The 20,619-nt window shown below is 35.2% G+C and overlaps 1 protein-coding gene across 1 annotated transcript in view; it reads right to left on the minus strand.

Moving 5' to 3' along the window:
- APBA2 (amyloid beta precursor protein binding family A member 2) overlaps positions 1-20,619 on the minus strand; it is an 821,823-nt gene that overhangs the window by 245,471 nt on the left and 555,733 nt on the right. Inside the window, exon 8 of the mRNA XM_053717552.1 lies at positions 2,268-2,354. Coding sequence (XP_053573527.1) covers positions 2,268-2,354 — 87 coding nt within the window. The remainder of the gene's footprint in view (positions 1-2,267; positions 2,355-20,619) is intronic.

Consider the following 20,619-nt stretch of genomic DNA (forward strand, 5'->3'; position numbering starts at 1 on the left):
TAACTCAGTGACAATATGCCATATGAACAGACACCTGCCACTTACTCCATTGGAACAGTTTCACACACAACACATAATAATATGACAGCACTATAGCAGCTGTTGTTTTTTGTCTGGAATACACAGATTTAGCCATTTAACCCTTTTGCTGTCAGAGAGTTTTTAAGTGCACTGTGTCATAACAAATTGTGCTAATCTGTAACAACCAGGGGTTCAAAAATGTCATATATATGTCCAAATATAGTTAAGATAAAATAAACTATTAACCGTATTTTTAATCCATATAATGCTGTGTAAACCTAAATGTGATGCTCGCAGATTATGCACCATATTCAATATAAAGACCAATGTAATTGAAATTGGTTACACCGATATCTTGATACTGTATATTGGGAACCAATTGACATACAATATTACACAATAATTGACAAAATTAAGCATATTTAGCTGAGATTGCATGCTCAAAGACAAGTAGAGCTGACATTAAAATGAGAAAATGCATGCTTTATAAATAGATTAAGAAATTACCCAGGTTTGAAGAAAGAAAACTATAGACAAAAGAACTTACTATACTATATTGGTATTTTGAGCTAATGGAGGAGTAGGCTTGTCATTTTAATCACTGTCTTCATCTTGAACACAAAAATGATTGACATCCTGGTGTTCATACATTATACGGAAGAGAAGAATATAGGTAACTTAGAACATCATCTAGCACAAGTCTCAAGTGTCCCAAATTTTGCAGGGACGTCAGAATTTGGTACTTCAGTCCATCAGTCCTTCCCACCTTGTTAATAGACAAACTGTCAGAATGATCGTTACTACAAGGCCTTCAGTGATGTCAGCTACCCTCTGCAACCATTTTAGAACTGTAAAAGTATTTTGAATAGTTTACACGCCCTAATCACTGCAAGCAATACAGCAATAATCACTATAGTAACCATTCCTCAAGTTTGTTGGCTGTTCACTGTATGCACTTTCCAATTCAAATCTTGTTCCAACAAGCTCATTCTATTTTACATTTCTGCCCATGTCCTATCTTGATTGAAATTTGGCCCTACCACATTTAAACTCAGTGTAGGTTTTAAATGTATAAGGCCTGAAAGTGTTCTACATATATCTGTATACAGTTGAAGTGATGGTAAACTCTCCCCTTTATAAAAACAGATCCGGTATGTTAGCAATATTTTAGATAGAATTTAATTCATCAGTTGTAAGATGAGCTGTAACTTACTTTTTAATGTAGATGTGAAATTCAAATACATTGCACTCCTCTGCCTATTTCAAAAGTACATTTTTCTGTGAGCTAAAGGTTTTAACTGTTCTCCAATTTCAACAATTCAAACCTGTAGCTGATAGAGAAACTGACTTTTGAAGTGGGCAGGCAGAGAAGCGCGGGGTATTTGAATTTCATATCTATATTAAAAAGTAAGTTATAGCGCATCTTCATTACAACTGATGCATTAAGCTCCATTTAAAATATCACTAACATTCCGGATCTGTTTTTATGAAGGGTAAAATCACTCTAAATCAGACCAATCCCTGTCCTGTTTGAAATTATGTGTTATTCCCTTTAAACCAGTGAAAGCTTTAAAATTCAATTATTGAGAGGTATATTTATATCCTAATGAGTGACAATGGAAAATGCTGCTGCTTCCTATTTATATTTATATCCTACACCTTCTTTAGGAAGAATTGCAATGTTGTAGGGAACCTCTTCTGTTATATAGTGTTTTGGATGGTATTAGGCAAAGATATCCATTAACTACTAAATGAATAATGTAATAAAGCTTGCAAAAATCATGTTTTCACTGTGCACCTTGTATATTATGATTGAAATAAGTAATGAATTTGTAATCATTCTTCAGCATATCCAGTATATCCTATATAATAAAAGGCCAGGTATGTTTGTCCGAAGCTGTCATGCACAATAGAAACTGCACGAGGACAAATATACCTGGCTGTATGGAAGGATCAGTCAGTGAGGATCAGACAGCAGAGAGGGTGGGTGGGAGCAGGTGTGATGGGGGAGTGGTCAATGGGAGTGGTTGTGGTGGGGGAATGGTCGGGCAGGAGCGGGCGTGACAGGGACGTGTCCTGACGGGAGCGGCCGTGGCCAGGGGGGACTGCTGCAATGCAGAAAATGGCTCGTGTACACAGACTTTAGGACTAGTAGAATAAATTATTAACCACCAGTACTAAAACAATTTTAATTATACAGGAAATGAAAAGACAGAAAAAGTAAAATATCTAGATATATAGCATACCTGGGTATCCGCATTCAAAACTTTAATCCTTTGTGTTGATATAAAAAGATCCACTTCAGTTAGTGTCTGAGAATCTCCCTCTGAATTCTAGAAAACAATAATTAGAACCGAATGAAATATTTAGAAATATTTCTAATGAGTACATGAGGAATGTATTAATGCCAAGTATTAAACATTATAATGTAGTATGTTTTTAAAACAAATGTTAGTTCAAATAGATATTTAAAATAACCAGTAACAGATTTGTTAAGGGATTTGAGAAATTAAAAATATTTTTAATTTTGTCATTTTGTTTATATTTTGTCCTAAAAAATTAAAAACAGTAATGCTACCTTTAAAAAGTTTATAGTACTTTTTTTTGTTTGTGTAAGACTAGAACTCTATATTTTATAAATATTTTGAAAGTGTTCTTTATAGGACACCTTTACATTAAATATTAGACATGTGCATTCAGATTTGGACTAATGTAAATACACAGTACATTTCCCATATGTGTTGTATTCATCCAAAATAATATCCCTTAACAAAAACTGAGAAAAACAAAATGAAAAAACAAATGCATGTAACAAACAAATAAGTTGATCTGTTAATGTGGTTAAAACTGTTACTCTAGAGGCAGGAAAAAACTTGGTCCAGGCTTTAAATTTACAGTTTTCCACTATTCAATAGTGTTCCAGCAATATCCTTGACAGCTGATTGATTCCTGCATCAACTATGTAAGCTTCACTTTTATTTTTGAAAATCTTGACCTCATTAAAAAATAATAATAATACATTACAAAAAACATTTTATTTTGTGCTGCTGCTGGCTTGTAGCATAAGCACTAGCTCTTATTTTTACTGCCCTGAAGATTACCCATAGGAAATAGCTGGCATTTCAACAAAATTTAACAAAATAATTCTGAACAAACCCAGGATAAAAAAAATCTAAAACATTTTTTGCCTGTGTAAGTGTCTATTAAATGTCACCTGCTTTGTCATCTTCATCAGAAATTAACCAATAAGCTTAGTTTTTGTATATAGATACTCTAGTACTTGCCTGATGATAGCACCTTAATGATGTATGTCAAAGTATGTCATCTGTTGTAAAGACCTTTAGGATGGCTGCCATACCCTATACAGCACCCGCTGCTGCCTGAGGTGGGGCAGCACAGGTCTCAAAGACAGCGGCAAGACCGCATAATTTCTTCTTACCTCAGCAGTGAGGCAGCACAGAAATAGTGATATTGAGGTCACCCAGTCAAGCGATCGCAGGGACAGAGTTCCCTGTCATCACATGTCTGTCAGAGGGATGCCTCCATTGCATGAGATACACACAGCACTCAGTGCTGGATGCCTGCATGTGAGGCAATCCAGCAAAAGAACAGTAACAGTTAAATTTGACTGTTACTCTATATACAGTACATGTAACTTGTAACCACCACATGAGTAACACTTCTGATTATAATAAATACAAACATATGCTAGCCAACCTGGCTTTTCCAACTATGAACTACAACACTCATGTGTAAACAAATGTATTCTACTGCAACTTTGATACATCTAACTGTGACTACCTAAGGCAATAACTGACCCCAGTTGTGCAGTAACCCATAAGCAACTAATTATCCATGATACACAGGTGTTTAAGCACTATATACTGAATCACACCTTAGATATATTAACTCTCTGTATTTGAGGTGATTATTATTTTCCTCACCAGATATAAGGGTGCAGACACACCATATGTGATTCAGTAAATATGTTGTTGCTTATAGGCCTTGCACATTTCATTCAACTTTAATATTATTAGTGTATCAGTAACTCTCACTGATCATACTTTCAAACATTTGTTCAATCAGTGTAATATCTCTACTGGAGCTCAGTACTTAGTATATTCATATAATGATGTACTTGCACACATCTTACTCTGGATTACTAATAATTCCATTTGACCGCCGACCATGTCCCACTAATTAGACCTGTAACATCACCGGAGTGGCCCATATTTTTGTATGGTCATAAGAGGAGTTCCACTTTACTCTCAATTTGTAGCGATTTTCTTACCAGTGTTTCAACGGAGGATACTAGGCCGTACTCTCCATTTATTCTGGATTGTGGTACTTTGAATACTAATACATTATAGGCATTAATCCCATTATTCAGTACCACATCCACTTAGTGACCTGATAAAGTCTCACTTTAATGTTTTTTAATTCTTTTTGTGTTTATGTGTGATATAGTGAATAATAATAAAAGTTATATTTTATCTTCATCCTGAATTTCTTTTGCCTCTTGAGTCTGGGCAGAGAGTGCTATACTTGCATGTTTTTTTGTGGATTTCTTCTATATTTCCACTATTGTGGTTTCAGGTAGTAAAAGAGACCTTATTGAAAGTCCTTGTGGAAAAGAGAGGAGCATGTAACCATTAACAGGATTATCTTCTCTTGCAACTGAATTGTCACTTGGTCACCTGGTCATCATAAGGTAATTGTGATATGCCAAGTTCCAAATGTCCACAACAAAAATTCAACATGAGATATACTCCTCAGTTTATTCCTGTTTGCCAAGCTCCCTACACTTCCACCTCAAGGTCTTGTTCTGCTAAGCACTTGTCAGTATTGTTAAAAACATACTTGGAAAGCAAGGCTCAGAACTGATGTATTAAATATATGCCACTCAGAGCAGAAAGCATAATGAGTTTTAAAAGTGAACTGTCAAAAGATGCTAAAATATTTAAGTTATGTTATGTGAGATCAACACTAAGCAGGCATTTTGCAGTTCACTGTTACATTTCCGTGTAAGGAGTTTTAACACTTGAATCAAATAATACAATCTATCATGCTCTTAAAGGTACATGAAACCCTAATGTTTCTTTCATTATTCAGATAGAGAAAACAATTTTTAAAAAGTTTCCAATTTATTTTTCTTTATCAAGCTTGCTTCGTTCTCATGTTATTCTTTGTTGAAGAGATACCTAGGTAGGTAGTGTGCACATGCCTGAAGCACTACATGACAGAAAAAAGTGCTGCCATCTAGTGCTCCTGGTAATGTATAACATTGTTGCAAAACTGCTGCCATATGATGCTGCAGACACGTGCACACTCCCGAGTTTGCATCCCTGCTTTTCAACAAGGGTGACAAAAAATTAAAAAAATAAGATAATAGAAGTAAATTAGAAAGTTGTTTAAAATTGTATGAATCATGAAAGAAAGACTTAGGGTTTATGTCCCTTTAATAGATACTTATTTCCATGAAATGACAGTTATGTGTCAAAAATTTGCATACTATGCTACTCTAAGTTGGAAAAAACATAATTTATGTAAGAACTTACCTGATAAATTCATTTCTTTCATATTAGCAAGAGTCCATGAGCTAGTGACGTATGGGATATACATTCCTACCAGGAGGGGCAAAGTTTCCCAAACCTCAAAATGCCTATAAATACACCCCTCACCACACCCACAATTCAGTTTAACGAATAGCCAAGAAGTGGGGTGATAAAAAAGTGCGAAAGCATATAAAATAAAGAATTGGAATAATTGTGCTTTATACAAAATCATAACCACCACAAAAAAAGGGCGGGCCTCATGGACTCTTGCTAATATGAAAGAAATGAATTTATCAGGTAAGTTCTTACATAAATTATGTTTTCTTTCATGTAATTAGCAAGAGTCCATGAGCTAGTGACGTATGGGATAATGACTACCCAAGAAGTGGATCTTTCCACACAAGAGTCACTAGAGAGGGAGGGATAAAATAAAGACAGCCAATTCCTGCTGAAAATAATCCACACCCAAAATAAAGTTTAACGAAAAACATAAGCAGAAGATTCAAACTGAAACCGCTGCCTGAAGTACTTTTCTACCAAAAACTGCTTCAGAAGAAGAAAATACATCAAAATGGTAGAATTTAGTAAAAGTATGCAAAGAGGACCAAGTTGCTGCTTTGCAGATCTGGTCAACCGAAGCTTCATTCCTAAACGCCCAGGAAGTAGAAACTGACCTAGTAGAATGAGCTGTAATTCTCTGAGGCGGAGTTTTACCCGACTCAACATAGGCAAGATGAATTAAAGATTTCAACCAAGATGCCAAAGAAATGGCAGAAGCTTTCTGGCCTTTTCTAGAACCGGAAAAGATAACAAATAGACTAGAAGTCTTACGAAAAGATTTCGTAGCTTCAACATAATATTTCAAAGCTCTAACAACATCCAAAGAATGCAACGATTTCTCCTTAGAATTCTTAGGATTAGGACATAATGAAGGAACCACAATTTCTCTACTAATGTTGTTGGAATTCACAACTTTAGGTAAAAATTCAAAAGAAGTTCGCAACACAGCCTTATCCTGATGAAAAATCAGAAAAGGAGACTCACAAGAAAGAGCAGATAATTCAGAAACTCTTCTGGCAGAAGAGATGGCCAAAAGGAACAAAACATTCCAAGAAAGAAATTTAATGTCCAATGAATGCATAGGTTCAAACGGATGAGCTTGAAGAGCTCCCAGAACCAAATTCAAACTCCAAGGAGGAGAAATTGACTTAATGACAGGTTTTATACGAACCAAAGCTTGTACAAAACAAAGAATATCAGGAAGAATAGCAATCTTTCTGTGAAAAAGAACAGAAAGAGCAGAGATTTGTCCTTTCAAAGAACTTGCGGACAAACCCTTATCTAAACCATCCTGAAGGAACTGTAAAATTCTCAGTATTCTAAAAGAATGCCAGGAAAAATGATGAGAAAGACACCAAGAAATATAAGTCTTCCAGACTCTATAATATATCTCTCGAGATACAGATTTACGAGCCTGTAACATAGTATTAATCACAGAGTCAGAGAAACCTCTTTGACCAAGAATCAAGCGTTCAATCTCCATACCTTTAAATTTAAGGATTTCAGATCCTGATGGAAAAAAGGACCTTGTGACAGAAGGTCTGGTCTTAACGGAAGAGTCCACGGTTGGCAAGAGGCCATCCGGACAAGATCCGCATACCAAAACCTGTGAGGCCATGCCGGAGCTACCAGCAGAACAAACGAGCATTCCTTCAGAATCTTGGAGATTACTCTTGGAAGAAGAACTAGAGGCGGAAAGATATAGGCAGGATGATACTTCCAAGGAAGTGATAATGCATCCACTGCCTCCGCCTGAGGATCCCGGGATCTGGACAGATACCTGGGAAGTTTCTTGTTTAGATGGGACGCCATCAGATCTATTTCTGGAAGTTCCCACATTTGAACAATCTGAAGAAATACATCTGGGTGAAGAGACCATTCGCCCGGATGCAACGTTTGGCGACTGAGATAATCCGCTTCCCAATTGTCTATACCTGGGATATGAACCGCAGAGATTAGACAGGAGCTGGATTCCGCCCAAACCAAAATTCGAGATACTTCTTTCATAGCCAGAGGACTGTGAGTCCCTCCTTGATGATTGATGTATGCCACAGTTGATTCTTGATAAAGCCCAGAAGGGTGAAACGCGTTGAATGGGACCTGCTACACTCTACTAAACTTCATTTACTACTGTCACAAAGCTGTGTGACCCTGCAACTTTAAACTTTTCTCCTGACCCTGCAAGTTAAAATCTACCTTTGGTAACTTCAGGGAATACGGTGTTACTGCTAAACACTGACCAAAGATTTCTTCAAACCTTAAGAAGTCTGAGGGAACCCAGATGAAAACAATATTTGGGCTATAAGAAGAAAGGAAAACAAAAAAAGGATAACTACATCACCAGAACGGATCATCACCCCTGACCTCTGAATCAAAGAGAAGGTCAGGTGACTTATCAGAAGCACCAGGAACAAACAGTCTGTGAATCCCTCACAGTGAAGATAATCAGCGGTTGCAACCAGGACAGATTAAGGTACCTCTACACTAATTTGCACTACGTTTTTTAAAACACGCAAACTGAACTTTAAAGACATCAAGGTATTCATCTGTTAAATTAACCATTTCCATTAACCACGATTGCTTTGGCACCTAAATCAGAATATTGGCTGTTTTTTGCCTTTTTAACTATCCAGCACACCTGAGCCAATTATATGTCCAAGGAAAGTAACTGTGTAACTTTATAACTGAATTTGTTACTGAAGAACTGTAAAGCTATTAGGATTGATACATTTGTGCCTTTTAAATATTTAATTCACCATTTATCTTAGAAATTTGTTGCTTGCCATATGTTATCTATAGAATTAATTCCTTTATACCTGAAATTCTAGGATTATATGGTTCTAGTCTGTTTTTATAAGTGTTGTATAAGGGAGACGTCCCTTTATTAATTAGGAAAAGCATTTGCTGTTGTTTTTATGTGTTATAAGAATTTTTAAATAAAATAGATTGTATAAAACATAAATTAGATTGGTATCATCATTTCCTAGCTTTTTTTAGCGCTGCTAAATAAACCCCATTTTTTCTTCTTATCCACCATTTAGTTCTCTTTGAGGGAAGAACTTTTTTAGCAGCAGGAATCCACCTTTAGGCGCTCCTATCACACTACACATGTATGCCACAGTTGTGACATTGTCTGTCTGAAAACAAATGAACGATTCTCTCTTCAGAAGAGGCCAAAACTGAAGAGCTCTGAAAATTGCACGGAGTTCCAAAATATTGATCGGTAATCTCACCTCCTGAGATTCCCAAACTCCTTGTGCCGTCAGAGATCCCCACACAGCTCCCCAACCTGTGAGACTTGCATCTGTTGAAATTACAGTCCAGGTCGGAAGCACAAAAGAAGCCCCCTGAATTAAACGATGGTGATCTGTCCACCATGTTAGAGAGTGTCGAACAATCGGTTTTAAAGATATTAATTGAGATATCTTCGTGTAATCCTTGCACCATTGCTTCAGCATACAGAGCTGAAGAGGTCGCATGTGAAAACGAGCAAAGGGCATCGCGTCCGATGCAGCAGTCATAAGACCTAGAATTTCCATGCATAAGGCTACCGAAGGGAATGATTGTGACTGAAGGTTTCGACAAGCTGTAATCAACTTTAGACGTCTCTTGTCTGTTAAAGACAGAGTCATGGACACTGAATCCATCTGGAAACCCAGAAAGGTTACCCTTGTCTGAGGAGTCAAAGAACTTTTTGGTAAATTGATCCTCCAACCATGATCTTGAAGAAACAACACAAGTCGATTCGTATGAGATTCTGCTAAATGTAAAGACTAAGCAAGTACCAAGATATCGTCCAAATAAGGAAATACCACAATACCCTGTTCTCTGATTACAGACAGCAGGGCACCGAGAACCTTTGTAAAAATTCTTGGAGCTGTAGCTAGGCCAAACGGCAGAGCCACAAACTGGTAATGCTTGTCCAGAAACGAGAATCTCAGGAACTGATAATGATCTGGATGAATCGGAATATGCAGATATGCATCCTGTAAATCTATTGTGGACATATAATTCCCTTGCTGAACAAAAGGTAAGATAGTCCTTACAGTTACCATCTTGAACGTTGGTATCCTTACATAACGATTCAATATTTTTAGATCCAGAACTGGTCTGAAAGAATTCTCCTTCTTTGGTACAATGAAGAGATTTGAATAAAACCCCATCCCCTGTTCCGGAACTGGAACTGGCATAATTACTCCAGTCAACTCTAGATCTGAAACACATTTCAGAAATGCTTGAGCTTTTACTGGATTTACTGGGACACGGGAAAGAAAAAATCTCTTTGCAGGAGGTCTCAACTTGAAACCAATTCTGTACCCTTCTGAAACAATGCTCTGAATCCAAAGATTGTGAACAGAATTGATCCAAATTTCCTTGAAAAAACGTAACCTGCCCCCTACCAGCTGAGCTGGAATGAGGGCCGCACCTTCATGTGGACTTAGAAGCAGGCTTTGCCTTTCTAGCTGGCTTGGATTTATTCCAGACTGGAGATGGTCTCCAAACTGAAACTGCTCCTGAGGATGAAGGATCAGGCTTTTGTTCTTTGTTGAAACGAAAGGAACGAAAACGATTATTAGCCCTGTTTTTACCTTTAGATTTTTTATCCTGTGGTAAAAAAGTTCCTTTCCCACCAGTAACAGTTGAAATAATGGAATCCAACTGAGAACCAAATAATTTGTTACCCTGGAAAGAAATGGAAAGTAAAGTTGATTTAGAAGCCATATCAGCATTCCAAGTTTTAAGCCATAAAGCTCTTCTAGCTAAAATAGCTAGAGACATAAACCTGACATCAACTCTGATAATATCAAAAATGGCATCACAGATAAAATTATTAGCATGTTGAAGAAGAATAATAATATCATGAGAATCACGATGTGTAACTTGTTGCGCTAAAGTTTCCAACCAAAAAGTTGAAGCTGCAGCAACATCAGCCAAAGATATAGCAGGTCTAAGAAGATTACCTGAACACAGATAAGCTTTTCTTAGAAAGGACTCAATTTTCCTATCTAGAGGATCCTTAAACGAAGTACCATCTGACGTAGGAATAGTAGTACGTTTAGCAAGGGTAGAAATAGCCCCATCAACTTTAGGGATCTTGTCCCAAAATTCTAATCTGTCAGACGGCACAGGATATAATTGCTTAAAACGTTTAGAAGGAGTAAATGAATTACCCAAATTATCCCATTCTTTGGAAATTACTGCAGAAATAGCATCAGGGACAGGAAAAACTTCTGGAATAACTACAGGAGTTTTAAAAACCTTATTTAAACGTTTAGATTTAGTATCAAGAGGACCAGAATCCTCTATTTCTAAAGCAATTAGGACTTCTTTAAGTAAAGAACGAATAAATTCCATTTTAAATAAATATGAAGATTTATCAGCATCAACCTCTGAGACAGAATCCTCTGAACCAGAGGAATCATCAGAATCAGAATGATGATGTTCAGTTAAAAATTCATCTGTAGGGAGAGAAGTTTTAAAAGATTTTTTACGTTTACTAGAAGGAGAAATAACAGACATAGCCTTCTTTATGGATTCAGAAACAAAATCTCTTATATTATCAGGAACATTCTGCACCTTAGATGTTGAAGGAACTGCAACAGGCAATGGTACTTTACTAAAGGAAATATTATCTGCTTTAACAAGTTTGTCATGACAATCAATACAAACAACAGCTGGAGGAATAGCTACCAAAAGTTTACAGCAGATACACTTAGCTTTGGTAGATTCAGCACTTGACAGCGATTTTCCTGTAGTATCTTCTGACTCAGATGCAACGTGAGACATCTTGCAATATGTAAGAGAAAAAACAACATATATATATAAAGCAAAATTGATCAAATTCCTTAAATGACAGTTTCAGGAATGGGAAAAAATGCCAAAGAACAAGCTTCTAGCAACCAGAAGCAATAAAAAATGAGACTTAAATAATGTGGAGACAAAAGTGACGCCCATATTTTTTCGCGCCAAATAAGACGCCCACATTATTTGGCGCCTAAATGCTTTTTGGCGCCAAAAATGACGCCACATCCGGAACGCCGACATTTTTGGCGCAAAATAACGTCAAAAAATGACGCAACTTCCGGCGACACGTATGACGCCGGAAACGGAAATAGAATTTTTGCGCCAAAAAAGTCTGCGCCAAAAATGACGCAATAAAATGAAACATTTTCAGCCCCCGCGAGCCTAACAGCCCACAGGGAAAAAGTCAAATTTTAAGGTAAGAAAAAATGTTAAATTAAAATGCATTATCCCAAATATGAAACTGACTGTCTGAAAATAAGGAAAGTTGAACATTCTGAGTCAAGGCAAATAAATGTTTGAATACATATATTTAGAACTTTATAAACAAAGTGCCCAACCATAGCTAGGAGTGTCACAGAAAATAAGACTTACTTACCCCAGGACACTCATCTACATATAGTAGATAGCCAAACCAGTACTGAAACGAGAATCAGTAGAGGTAATGGTATATATAAGAGTATATCGTCGATCTGAAAAGGGAGGTAAGAGATGAATCTCTACGACCGATAACAGAGAACCTATGAAATAGACCCCGTAGAAGGAGATCACTGCATTCAAATAGGCAATACTCTCCTCACATCCCTCTGACATTCACTGCACGCTGAGAGGAAAACCGGGCTCCAACTTGCTGCGGAGCGCATATCAACGTAGAATCTAGCACAAACTTACTTCACCACCTCCATCGGAGGCAAAGTTTGTAAAACTGAATTGTGGGTGTGGTGAGGGGTGTATTTATAGGCATTTTGAGGTTTGGGAAACTTTGCCCCTCCTGGTAGGAATGTATATCCCATACGTCACTAGCTCATGGACTCTTGCTAATTACATGAAAGAAAGCCTAGTACATTGTGTAGCCAATTTTGATACTCACAAGTTGAAGCACTTGATGCAGCATATATGTAAAAAGCGGAATAAATATCACAAGCATTAAAGGGATATGAAACCCAAATTCTTTCTTTCATGATTCAGATAGAGCATGCAATTTTAAGCAACTTTCTAATTTACTCCTTTTATTATTTTTCTTTGTTCTCCTGGTATGCTTTGTTGAATGAACAGTAATGCACTACTAGTTTATAACTAAACAAATGGGTGAGCCAATGACAATCAGTATATATATCCAGCCACCAATCAGCAGCTAGAACCTATGTTCTTTGCTGCTCCTGAGCTTTCCTAGATAGACCTTTCAGAAAAGTATAACAAGAGAATGAAGCAAATTAAATAATAGAAGTAAACTGGAAAGTTGTTTAAAATTGCATTCTCTGTCTGAATCATGAAAGTTTTTGGGTTTCATGTCCCTTTAAAAAGGAAGATATTTACCTCATACTTCCTCAGTCGACCCATCTCATTGTAAAAGAACTTAAGGCATCCATTGAGGAGGCCAGTCCCAGGACTTGAAAGGGACTGTTCATCGGGTGTGTGCAGACACAGTAACAGTAACTTTATTTTCATCCTTAGTTTAATTAAATTTACTATCAAATCTAGAAAAATTATGCTGAAATCCCACAAGATCTTAGTAAAGCAAGGTGTATACTAAGCACTAACGATGCTGATTTACTGTTTACAGTTATGCTACATCACTTTCAAGTGATTTACCATATGGGTAACATGTCCCTTTAAGAATGAAGACTCAAAGATTACTCAAAATTGTTTATATTAGTTGCTTCTTCAAAGGATAAAAGAACAAATGGTTTGGTACATTTCTTTTTCAAATGAAATGTTGAATAAGAAATAGTTAATGCATCATTAATTCTAAAGAAAATTTTGGATTGTAGAGATAAATTTGCAGGAGAAGCACATTCTACCTTTTTAGTATCATTTTACAAAAATTTCAACTATACTCCTGAATTTAAATTCCATCAAAGACAGTTACAGACAAACTTTTATTATAAGGAAAAAAGCATTAAAAAGATGCTCAAAGGATGATTTAAAAAATCATATTTGATGTTAACATTCTAAAATCTTACAGCAAACACACCTGGAGAATATTTTTGTGTTATGTTCTAAGTAAAAATGCACATTTTAAAATATGGAAATTATTCCTTTATTTCCTTAAAACGATTGAAGTGAAAACGATAGACCATCAGCAACCTTATGCACAAACAGCAGTCTACATGAAAAAACATTTTCTTACATGATAAATTACTGCATCTTGTTCTTAAAATGACAACCTAATTTTCTATTCCTAGCTCCGCAATCTTAGCAGAATTCAGGATAATATAGGTGACAATATAATTACAATAAACAGCAGTGTACCACTTTTATCTCATGTTCTCAAAGAAAGATTGGAGGAGAATATAACTACAGTGTTTGTAAAGGCATTATATATTAACTACTGTTAGACTAAATGGTCCTAGATCCCATTCCAACAGTGTATATATAATGACAATTGTAAATTCAAAATCACTTGGGATTTATTGCTATTTCACTATGGTAAATACTTAAAGGGACAGTCTACACCAGAATTTTTATTGTTTTAAAAGATAGATAATCCCTTTATTACCCATTCCCCAGTTTTGCATAACCAACACAGTTATAATAATATACTTTTAACCTCTGTGATTATCTTGTATCTAAGCATCTGCAAACTGCCCCTTTATTTCAGTTCTTTTGACAGACTTGCAGTCTAGCCAATCGGTGCCTGCTCCCAGATAACTTCACGTGCACAAGCACAGTGTTATCTATATGAAATATGTGAACTAACACCCTCTAGTGGTGAAAAACTGTTAAAATGTATTCTGAAAATAGGTGGCCTTCAAGGTCTAAGAAATTAGCATATGAACCTCCTAGGTTAAGCTTTCAACTAAGAATACCAAAGGAACAAAGCAAAATTGGTGATAAAAGTAAATTGGAAAATTGTTTAAAATTACATGCTCTATCTGAATCATGAAAGTTTATAATGGCCTAGACTGTCCCTTTAAACTGTTTTTAGGCCATAATAATCATATACAGTAAGGCATTAAGTTTAATTAATTTCACTTAATAGAAAAAAAATCTATGATTATAATCATCAGTACACAAATTAATTGTAGTCATTTCAAGTTAAAATACAGGAAACCTTGCTAAATAATTATGTATTTGTCTAATATTCTTATGGATTTACACTGTACTCCAAAATGTTTACTGTCACTGGCTAATATATATGTATTAGTAAAAAAAAGTATATATATATTAAATTGAACTAATATAGCTGTATTAGCTATGTACTTCCTGCAAATGCGCATTGACTTAAATACACTAAATACCTTTCCTAATTGGTTGATTGGTTGATAATTGGCTAATAAGCACTTTCTGTTACTGGTAATTGGTTTATATGTAGTTCCTGTTAAATGTTCATTGAGAAATAGTAGAATGTTCCTATATTGCATGGTTGAAACAGAGAAATGTTGCTGGTTAAACTTAAAGGGAAAGTCTACAATAGAATTGTTATTGTTTTAAAAGATATTTGACTGCTTTATTACCCATTCCCCAGTTTTGCATAACCAACACAGTTATATTAATATACTTTTTACCTCTGTGATTACCTTGTATCTAAGCACCTTCTGACAGCCTCCTGATCAAATTACTTTTTATTTATTAGTTATTGACTTGCATTTTAACCAATTAGTGCTGTATTGTGCTGACTCTTAAATAAATTTCCGGGCATGAAAACAATGTCATCTATACGACCCGCATGAACTAGTAGTCTCCTGTTGTGAAAAGCAAATAAAAAAAAGCATGTGATAAGAGGCTGTCTCTAGTGGCTTAGAAACATGCAGAAATGTAGAGGTTTAAATGTTACAAAGTATATTAATATAACAATGTTGGTTGAGCAAAGCTGGGGAATGGGTACTAAAGGCATTATCTATCTTTTTAAACAATAACAATTTTAGTGTTGACTGACCCTTTATTGTTTAAAAAGATAGATAATTCCTATATTACCTATTTCCCAGATTTGCATAGCCAACACTGTTATTTTAATATAATGTTTACCTCTGATTACCTTGTATCTAAGCCTCTGCAGACTGCCTCCTTATCACACAAATAACTCCACAGGAGTGAGCACAATATTATCTATATGGAACATATGAACTAGCGCTATCTAGCTGTTAAAAATTGTCAAAATGCACAGAGATAAGAGGCGGCCTTTAAGGGCTTAGAAACTAACATATGAGCCTACCTATGTTTAGCTTTCAACAAACAATACCAAGAGAACAAAGCAAATTTGATAGCAAAAATAAATTGGAAAGTTGTTTAAAATTGCATGCCCTATCTAAATCATGAAAGTTTAATTTTGACTAGACTGTCCCTTTAAGTGGCAGAAGAAACAAGATTCACCAGCTGCAGTTAGCGCAAGTTAGGTATGTTTCTTTCTATACATTTTTTGGAGAGTGGTTGGAAGTGGAGTGAGTTTTGTGATGGGTAGGGGATTGCAAGGGGGTTTGAGTTAAAGGGACATTAAACCCAAAAAAATTATTTCATGATTCAGACTGAGAATACAATTTTAAAAAACATTTCAATGTACTTCAATTAACTAATTTGCTTAATTCTTTAGATATCCTTTGTTAAAGAAATAGCAATACACATGTGTAAGCCAATCACATGAGGCATCTATGTGCAGCCACCAATCAGACGCTACTGAGCCTATCTAGATATGCTTTTCAGGAAAGAATATCAAGAGAATGAAGCAAATTAGATAATAGAAGTAAATTAGAAAGTTGTCATCTTTAAAATAACAAAGTGAATTTATTATAACGATGTAAAAATGGTACTAAGGTGGTGATAGCGTAATGTGCTGAACATGATTTAAAAGGTTACAAAAGAGGTTAAAATAGTTGAAAAGATGTTTCCTATATACATTGTACATACTGTACATATAATATAGATCTCAAGGATACCTTTTTAACTTTTAGATCCCAAGAACATCTTTTCAACTATTTTAACCTCTTTTATAACCTTTTAAATCATGTTCAGCACATTACGCTATCACCACCTTAGTGCTATTTTTACATCGCTATAATAAATTCAAACACACAATCTTTGGATATGGCTTTAATAAGATACATCAATCATATGCATAACCAATAAGCCAATATTAAATTGGACCTTTAGAGTGCTCCAGCATCAGCCCCGACTTTTGTAAATATCCGGTCATACCGAAACTGGAAGTGACGTCATACCGAAAACCGGAGGTGACGTCATATCCGGTTATACCGAAACCGGAAGTGACGTTATGTATGGGCTATTATTATCGGCAATCCCGGTACACACATCTATAGTAGCTAGAAAGCATAATCAGCCTACCCAATTATCAAATTAATCACAAACCAAGGGGCTTATTCTTTTTAACTGTGTATCAATGCCTAAAGGTTCCAGCACAATACTTATAAGATACAAATCTATATGTCAATAAATGAAACTATCACATGACAATGTAAAAATTCCCATGTATCACCAGGATGAACAGGAAGGGGTGGGACAAACATTTTGGCACCAAGCTACCCTATAAAAGCTCCCAGTCAGTACACTACAGTATAGTCTTGAAAAAGGACTGCTAAAGGCCGAAACGCGTTGACATACAAACGGTTTTGCACTATTTTTTGTTTGTGTTTTATTACAGGTTTTTTGGATATTTTTGTATTGTTATTTTTATTTTTAGTTTTCATTCTATTTTTTATCATGTTTTGATTTTTGGAAACACACTTGGCCACGAGTTACTTTCATATTTTTGTATTTTCTATTTTTATATTGTATATTTTTTGTCACATTGTTGGAGCATTGTCCACTACTACTCAACACACCATCACGGCACTCTGAAGGAACACACCAGTCCCACTAGTTTTACAATTTGGATTGATATTTTTGGACTATTTTGGACTATTTGTTTGCACTGCCACTGTATTTTGTTTTTTTTCCAGTGTAACAACTCACACAAAGCTTACTGCATTTTTAATGCCACACCGCACTTAGGTTTTATTGATCTTTGTTATAAGTATATACACCGTTGTAAGTCCTATTGTAAGTTCTCAGCTGTTTAGACTCAACATGGATCCATGCTTCTTTTAATACTGTTTTATACTATTTTTAATGTTATATTGTTTATTAAATTACATACTTTTTATTCTGTCTTTTTAGCTTTTTAGCGCTCAAAGAAATAAAGAAAATATTAGTGTGACAAATAGGGTATTATGAGGTTTTTCTAATTGAAACAAAGTAGTTTCTCATTACCATTTAAATAAACAAGATAACAGATAAGCTGTTCTGTTAAGGGAAGGTTGGGTGGCTTTAGGTATGACCACATTTCTACTGTAAAGAGCAAGATCTTACAGAGAGCAACACACGTCTGTGGTCATCTTGTTTCGCCACCCACAGGAAGTCTACCATAGAATTTTTAGCTGTCACTATTACTAGGGAGCTGTCACAATGATTGAGTCTCTTAACATGGCCAGCTATTACTCACAGCACCAGGATTGTCAAAGAAGCTGCTATTAATTGACACAAGAATGGGAGCTTAGGTGTAGTGACCAATACATTTATCAAAATAAAAAAAAAGTTTACATATAATACATCTCAGTCCATTTAATCCCTCTAAGAATACAAAAATTGTTTGTTTGTTATTAAATATAAAGATGGCCGTACAACGCACAATTTGGTTTATATTTAGTCTGTAGTTCTATGTTTCTCTATGATGCCTTTTTTGGCATCATAACTGAGTTTCTATGTGTGAACAATGCAGCTCACGGAGTACAGCAAAAATAAAAAATAAATAGTAAAAAAGGTGGTTATGAGCACTCACTTTGCAGTAACTATGCCAGAAATGTGGTTGCTGGGTAATTCATTGTTTATTTCAGGCATTTAAGGAGTTAACTTAAAATCAAAAGGGGTTTTGTGGTATACAATATTCAAAGTGCACATTTTATCTATGGTGATAATGTGTAAGGTTAGATAAAGCGCCGTGTCAAAAAAACTGATGATAATTCATCAATTAAACCCTTAGATCCCAGAAACAGCTGTTACACATTTTGTAATGTGTGACAGCTCCCTCACATTCATATCCCAAATCTAACCATACCCTTTGTCTTATCTTTGCCAAAAACCATGACTCTAACCACACATTCTTAGCTTATTTTATTATTATTATATATATTTTTTTTAAATCCCCTTTCCACTTGCTGTGCATAGAGCACTGATGGTATAAAAGCTCATTACTATGCACATCTAGGACAGTTAGTATCATTTAGGTTTGGAGATGCTACAGAAATCTACGGGAGTGCCCTTACCCATTCTTGAAACTAATATCTCTTTATTTTTTTTAAATAAATACAAAACTTAACACAGCATCTTAACTCTCAATTTGTGGGATTCATATAGCTTTATACCCACCCCTAGTCACTGCCATATTTTGCAAGGTCAGGTCCGTTATACTCAATGGAACCGCATTTATCTAACAGCCCTTAATTTCACGCAGGATGGAATTAATTCCACTGTGAAGGATACCGGCACCACAAAAAGGCTTCCAAACATACATTACAAAATCATTAGAATTGGAAAAAATCATGATATTATCTTCGCAACAAGGCCCCTTCACCACCTTATGAGGTTCTATGAATCTAGTTAAATGGCTACATTATTTTCTTGTAAGTAGCATTTATATAGCACTGTTTTGTCATGATTAAGTATTGTTCTGGGAGCTTTTTTATATTCTGCCAGTATTAGCATTTATTCAAATCTCTGGCATACAATAAAATGTGATTGAAAAACTATATGCTGGACTAAGGAATATATATATATAAACAAAAACAAAAAACAAAAACATAATTTGCAAAGAAAATCTTTAAAACATTAGTTCATACTAACAGATTCTGAGCTACAGACTTTCAAATGATGGGCTATGACTCAGATGTAAACAAAAAAGCTTATCAGGAAATGTTCAAAACATAAATGCAAGTCGCAGAACATACGTACAAGTCTCATAAGTACAAAAACAAACAGAAAAACGAGGCAAATTCCCTTCAGCATAGATTTTAATGAAATCAGACATAGATATTGGTCTACAAAAACTAATTGGCCAAGATGTACCACAGATTCCTAATTTCTCCTAATTTTTTATAGCATTAAAAAGATGGGGGTTTCAATCTAAATGTGAATTATATTGGTGAGGGACTATTATTTTGATTTCTTATTTATTATTATTATTATTATTATTATTATTATATTAAAATCTATACTGCAGATTCCTTCTAGTTACTGTAGAATCAACAGAATGATATATTGATAGATGTAAATGAAAAAGTATATTTGATGCATTACATTTAGATGCCCAAGTGTACTGTCAAATGCTGCATGGGCACAGTGATTGCAGATCTATTATTCAATCATTATTATTATTATCAATGATTTAATAATCATTGTTTTTTTTTTCAATTTTCCTGACTTTATCTCCACATTTTTTATTAGTATTTCACATTTGCTTTACATATGTAAATATGGCAATTCCTATTATATCAGTTTAAAGATAGTCAGTTTGAGAAATTATATAAATTACTCTTGTGAAAAATTAACTATCACCAATGAATAAATACATAATATATTAAAAAAATGCTATGATTGTTTTTCTTCCTTAATATTTTTATTTGTGCATTTCCATTTTTTATATACCTAGCATATACCTGTGTATTAACCTTTTAATATTAACCTTTTAATATTTGTATTAGATACTAACCAATTAAAAATATTGAAGACTGGCTGCTAGTCCAGAGTGAGCTAGCTGGACGACTCAGAGGGTCTAGTGTGTGCATTCGTTTGGTGTATTGGAATACATGCGCACCCACCATTAAGTGAGTCTGATGTGTACACAGTTCTCCACAGAATACACTATGTGGCGCCCCATTGGTGTTTTCCACATTCTCCGTTCTGATTGTTATTGGGTCCTAAAAAAGTTAGTGCAGAGGGCTGCATGTGACACAAGGGAACAGGTGGCCATTAC

Source organism: Bombina bombina, chromosome 6 (assembly GCF_027579735.1).
Source record: "Bombina bombina isolate aBomBom1 chromosome 6, aBomBom1.pri, whole genome shotgun sequence".
Lineage (NCBI taxonomy): Eukaryota > Metazoa > Chordata > Amphibia > Anura > Bombinatoridae > Bombina > Bombina bombina.